The sequence below is a fragment of the Arachis ipaensis genome, chromosome B06 (assembly GCF_000816755.2).
Source record: "Arachis ipaensis cultivar K30076 chromosome B06, Araip1.1, whole genome shotgun sequence".
Taxonomy (NCBI): Eukaryota; Viridiplantae; Streptophyta; class Magnoliopsida; order Fabales; family Fabaceae; genus Arachis; species Arachis ipaensis.
Window position 1 is genome coordinate 30,844,197 of NC_029790.2, and position 5,984 is coordinate 30,850,180.

Genomic DNA, 5,984 nt, shown 5'->3' on the forward strand with positions numbered 1-5,984 from the left:
AAAGTCCCATGAGAACGTAATGGTGCAGAACTCCCTGCAGCTTGGCTTCCTGAACTCATCATTTCTCCAGCACAATCTCGAACGTATTCAAAAAGGAGGCCTGCAAATTAGAATTTTATCATCTATGGAGGGATTAAATTGAATCCTTTTAATTTTTGCTACATCATTTACGCATCACACATTCATTCTGACAAGTTGAGTACTACATGAATACACATTCTATTAACTTAATGTGTCATATCAGATTTTCATTAACAGAGATTATTATAGAAACAAACGTGATTCAATATTTAAAAATATTAATTGGATAACTATAATTTGAGAGTCAAAATTAAAGCCTATCCATAATTTCAGGCCAAAATGGTTTCAACTCATATAAAGTTTTATTCTTCTATGGGTGTATGTAACCCGAGATAGTTAGATGTAATGGCGCAATTGGATGTAAGAGAGTAGAGAGCAGTGAAGGGCGCGTGGAAGGAAAGAGGAATGCGTAGCATTAATGGAGGGTTCAGCATGAAACGTCTTTTAGCTGTTGCCTGCTCTCCCTCACCTGACACAAATACATACAACCACCATACTCACTCTCTGTCAGTCGAGAACGCCAACAGTCTCGGCCACCACCACCACCACCTTCCTTCCACTTTCCAATGCTTAGTCATTACTAACACCCTCTCCTCCATTTCCATTCACTGTAAGACCATTCTACTTCTGTCTCACTCACTCAACTTCCTCCTCTTTCATTTACATTTTTTGGCTGCTTCTTCTTGGCTATTGCCTTCGTTTATTTTTGTTTCCTTTCTGCACCCCCTTCCCCTCTTTTCTAAAGCTTATATTTTTAGGAAAGAATATCATCTTCATCATTATTACTACTTATGTCTCTCTCTCTCTCTCTCTCTCTCTCTCTCTCCGTGCTTTGTTTTGCATTTTACATGTTTGTTCTATGTTCCCTTGCATCTTGTGTTTTATTTCACACTGCATGTTTTAGATCTGGGATTCTTCATTTCTTTTCGGAAGATATCATTCTGTGCATTCATAAAACGCTTCAAAGTTATGTTTTTCCCCACATACTGGGGTTTCACTTAAATGAAAAACCAAAAAGAAGAGAGGGAAAAAAGAAAATGGAGCCAGATAATCCGTTCTTTACTTTTGTGAGCTTCATATATAATCTTCCACTTTGAAAAAGGTTTGTCGAGGAATCCGAAAATATACTATGTGCAACACGTGAGCACTGTTCCCGTGGCTAAGTTGCAGATTGAAAGAATTTAAAAGAAGAAGAAGAAGAAGAAGAAGAAGAAGAAGAAGAAGAAGAAAATATCTGTTTCTGCAATGCTGAAACATGAAAGAGATGTGAAACTGTGGTTTTCTGAGTGGTCACTGGTGTGTGCCCGTAATTAATAAGTCTTAGCGTATTCAATTTTGGTGCAGCATTCAGTAGTAGACCAAAGGGTAAAAATGTTTGCGTTGGAAATGATTTTTTTCTGTTAATGATAGCAGTTATTTGAAAGCTTTAGTGTGATGTTTTCTGTTTTGGTTTTCTTTTGCTTATTTGGTTGTGTTTAGATTTGGTAGGTAGTAGTGGAGTTAGCTTTATTGGAGTTTCTTTGAAGGGATTATATGCTGTTTGTTTGTTTGTTAGTTTTTTTTTTTTTTTTGGTTTTATTTTACTTTTATTCAACCTGATGATTAGCTATTCATTTGTGATCTATTGCTTTTTTCTGTTGCGTATAAATCAAATTCCTTTTCATCTTCTTTTTTTTTTTTTTTTCTTACTCAGATTCGTATTGCAGGAATAGTGGGTCAGGGTTCGTTGAATTTGCCTTTCTTTTTCATTTGGGAGGTTAAAATATGCATACACCAAAAGCAAGGTAAGATTGTCATCATTTGACACTTTCACTGTTTTCTATCTTTTGTGCAGTCTTATGACTGAATTTTGGTATCAATGTGGAATTAGTACTGGGTAGCCCAAGATTAACGAGTCTATGTATATAGATTAAGGATTGTTCCTCTGGCTGGGAAAAAAGGAAAGTAAAACTAATTTTGGATGGATTCATGTAACTTTATCCCTGACAAACTAATTTATTTTTTTCCAGAGATGTTTATAAATGGATTCTTCCTTGTGTTTTGGTAGACAGAAAGATGAAACCGTTTAAATGAACTTCTCCTAGTTCTTATTGTTCTTGAGGCAATAATATATGGCTCTTTAATATTGTTAAAAATACAGTATGGCCAAGTGTTGAAAAGTTTTAGTTTAACTTAAGATGGAAAATATTACATTGTCAATTGGCTTGAATGTTTTCAATTTGGAATGTTTTGAGTTTCGGCATTAAAGGTATTCAGTGGAAGATTTCTTTTGCCTTTTTTTTTACAAAAAAAAAATGCTATTAATTTATCGTTCTTGTCTTAGTATTTCTTACTATCCCGTGATTGTATCATTATTTGCTTGTGAAGCTCTATTTTTCTTCTAGACATTTATCATATGCAGAATATAGATGCCGATTGTGAATAGAGTGAACGTTTTAAAATTTATTAATGCCATGTAAAAAAAGTTAACATATATTAGCTGGTGTTCCTTTGGGTTAAAAAATAAAAAGCTATATTGTTTATTGTCCATCCTTGAAATAGCAACACATTTATCTTAATTGCGGTGTTTAAATTATGTTTGTATATCCTGATTACACATGTATATTGATGTGCTATATCAAGATGGTTCTTGATCCATATTCTGCTTTTATTTATGCATACTAACTGTCTAACGGCTGATTTTAAGCAGAACTAATTCATCCGAAATGCCCCAAAGGAAATCCCCTGTAAACACCCCTCGGACTGCTCGCATGTTGAAAACACCAAACTCCGATTCCGATTCGCTTTCTTCCTCTCCAAACCCTGCAAGAAAGTCACTAAAAGATAGGAGTCCCAAGGTCAACGAGCATCGTTCACCACAAAGTCCAATAACTGAGGTATTTGAAGTTGACTTATGGCGCAGTCTAAATGCCATTCTGATTTAAACTTTCATTTCCATTAATTTCTTTGGCAGTATACTCTAAATTGCCTTATGGTTCCTGTTAAATGTTATTTGATTTCTTCATTAATCTATTATGCTTGTATATATATAAGTCTAAATTGTTTGTCATTGATGGCTTTCATTTTTTCTCAATCACTATATAATTTCCCTCTTAATCATCTGTGTCTAGAAAAAACGATCTAGTAAGGTCCAGGAATTGGAATCTCAGATTTCTCAGCTTCAAGAAGATCTGAAGAAATCGAAGGATCAACTTAACTCATCCGAGTTATGGAAGAGAAAAGCTCAACAGGAAGCCGAGGCGGCAAAGAAGCAGCTTTTAGCCCTGTCAAAAGAGCTGGAGGAATCTAATCAGCAGCTTATGGACCTTTCTGCCTCTGAGGAAGCACGGCTGCAAGAACTCCATAAAATTTCTCAAGATCGAGATCGAGCATGGCAGTCAGAACTAGAGGCTGTCCAGAAGCAGCAATCAATGGACTCAGCTGCTTTGTTATCTGCCATGAACGAAATACACAAACTGAAAACGCAGCTTGAAAGGGTAGACTCCGAAGCTACTCAGTCAAACAACAAAGATGCAGCTTATGCTGAGATTCAGGATTTGAGGATGGAGCTTGCCAATGCTCTCTGTGTTGTAGAAAATCTTAAAAACGAAGTAAGTGATTGCAGAGTCGTGGAATCCCGGGCCTTGGAGTTGGTTGGCAAAATGCAAATGCAATTGGAAACTGCAAATAATACCATGGAAGCACTCCGAGCAGATGGCATGAAAGCTACAGAAGAGTATGAATCTGTTGCCTCAGAGTTGGAACAATCAAGAACTCAAATAAAATCATTGGAGGGACTCGTGAGCATACTAGAGGCTAATTTGGTTAGCGGTGCTAACAAAATTATATTAGGTCCAACTGAAGAACAAGGACATGTGTGGGAAAACGGTGAAGTTGAGGAGATAAACCGGCTCAAAGCTGAGCTTAGCTCTGCACAGTCTGAAGTAGAGCAGTTGAAATCTGCATTGGATGCCTCCGAGATAAGGTTCCAAGAAGAGTATATCCAAAGCACATTGCAGATTAGAAGTGCTTATGAACAACTTGAACGTTCTAAATCTGAATCTGGTCAGCGAGAAGCTGAATTAAGTGAGGAACTGAGGAGAGCTACAGCAGCTGCTGAAGAACTAAAGGCAAACTTGATGGAAAAGGAATCTTGGTTGCTGAGTATCTCGCAGGAGAATGAAGGGCTCAACTCTAGGATCAAGGAAAACCAAACTAGAGAAAGGGAATTTGAACTTGCCATGGAGCTTAAGAAATTGGATGCTGACATTGCGGATTTGAAGGCAAAAATATTAGACAGAGACACTGAGTTGCAAACTATAACCGCAGAAAACTGTATGCTCAAGATGGAAATAAAAAAGGAATTGGAGAAGAATAGAATTACTGAAGAGGCTGTTGCTACAGCTGAAGCTGCAAAGGTTGCGGAAAAGGAGGCATTGATTAAACTTGACTACATAACTGAAGAAGTTGATAAAAGTAAGCTGAGAGTGGCACGTGTTACAGAGCAGTTGGATGCCGCACAGGTCATGAATTTGGAGTTGGAGGCTGAACTGAGGAGACTGAAGGTTCAGTCGGACCAGTGGAGAAAGGCAGCAGAAGCTGCAGCGTCTATGCTTGCTTCTGGAAACAACAATGGGAAATTTGTGGAGAGAAATGGCTCACTTGATTGTAGCTTCAATTCCGTTACCGGCAGGTTGAGTACAACTTATTTAGAAGACACTGATGAAGAGTCACCAAAGAAGAAAAGTAGCTTAAGGAAGAGGATTGGAGTGTTATGGAGGAAGAATCACCAATAGCTTAAGTGGTTCCGGGTATTTTCTCATCATTCAATCTATGATGCACCTTTACGCTAAATAGTTTCCGCATATGTGCTATGGTTAGAATAGCTTACATTAATGCTGAGATTAGTATTCCTCTTTTAGTTAAAAGGCTGTGCTTTAAGTTAATTATTTTACCCATTTTATGAGTTATGCTAAAATCATATCGTATCTTGTAACTTCTAAACAATATCAAGTCATGTACAATGGTATCAGTATTTGCATCAGTTTTTGTGATTTGTAGCTTTTTTCACCAATGTTTTTCATGCCATGTTACTCCTTTCATTTTTTATTTTATTTGCCTTTGTCAGGTACTGGTTGGTTTTTCTTGAGACATGGCCATGTTAAGCAGTTCCTTGGGGGAAATCTATGACAAAATATTGTGAAAGATATTTCTTTTGTAGATACATAGAACCCCCGCATGAAATGAAGCGGCTTATTAATGATGATGCAGTTAATAGTTTAAGTGGTTGATGGGGACCCACCCCCCATTTTATTTTGTTGTGTCTAGGACTAGCAGTCATCAAGTCTGTTTTCATGTCATGACATTCTTATTCCTCAATAGTATGTAGCAAGTAGCAAGATGATTTATTGATATGAATGAAAGGCAATACTAATTAATGTCCTAATATTAACTGAGACTAATGTCAGTGTTGTTTCACATGCTGGGGTAGTGGGGTCTAAGACGATAATGTATTGTATTATCGAGTGTGTTTTGAATACTATATCTTTTACAGAAATATAAAGGTAGAAGATAGAGAAACTTGCATGGTTGTAACATCAGAAATGGATACATAAAAACTTGTCTTTTGAACAAAGATTTTACTGTGTCAAATAAACAAAGGGAGATTCTTTGTTTAGAAAAAGGTAGTACTCATCCTTTTTATCTTTGATATTTTTTTCGAATTTTAGATTAATAAATCTTTGACTAGTATGTATTCACGACATTCAAGAGCTTTAACTTATATCTGCATTTTCGATTCAATTCAAAGTTTTGAAAATCGAATTGGTTATCGAATCATTCTAGTTGTTGTCAGTTTAGAAGGTTAACCGATTCAATCATGATTCAATTGAAATAATTGTATTATAATAAATAATATATAATAT

At 36.3% G+C, this 5,984-nt stretch overlaps 1 protein-coding gene across 5 annotated transcripts; it reads left to right on the top strand.

The window, feature by feature from the left end:
• On the top strand, positions 390 to 5,508 carry LOC107648674 (interactor of constitutive active ROPs 2, chloroplastic-like). 5 transcript variants are annotated; one of them, XM_021104365.1, is made up of 6 exons: positions 390 to 691; positions 1,184 to 1,446; positions 1,788 to 1,865; positions 2,771 to 2,957; positions 3,192 to 4,871; positions 5,189 to 5,508. In XM_021104365.1, exons 3-5 carry the CDS (start codon positions 1,846 to 1,848, stop codon positions 4,854 to 4,856), a joined length of 1,872 nt encoding a protein of 623 aa, XP_020960024.1. In that variant the 5' UTR covers positions 390 to 691; positions 1,184 to 1,446; positions 1,788 to 1,845; the 3' UTR covers positions 4,857 to 4,871; positions 5,189 to 5,508. The 5 variants fall into 5 exon arrangements, with proteins under 5 accessions (XP_020960024.1, XP_020960023.1, XP_016207971.1 ...); XM_021104364.1 differs by having other exon boundaries at positions 1,184 to 1,377; XM_016352485.2 differs by lacking the exon at positions 1,184 to 1,446 and having other exon boundaries at positions 1,775 to 1,865.

Coding starts and splice junctions, on each gene's coding strand:
- LOC107648674 (XM_021104365.1), top strand. CDS start 1,846: ATGCATACACCAAAAGCAAG. Junction 1,866..2,770: donor ATGCATACACCAAAAGCAAG/GTAAGATTGTCA, acceptor GATTTTAAGCAG/AACTAATTCATCCGAAATGC. Junction 2,958..3,191: donor CACAAAGTCCAATAACTGAG/GTATTTGAAGTT, acceptor ATCTGTGTCTAG/AAAAAACGATCTAGTAAGGT.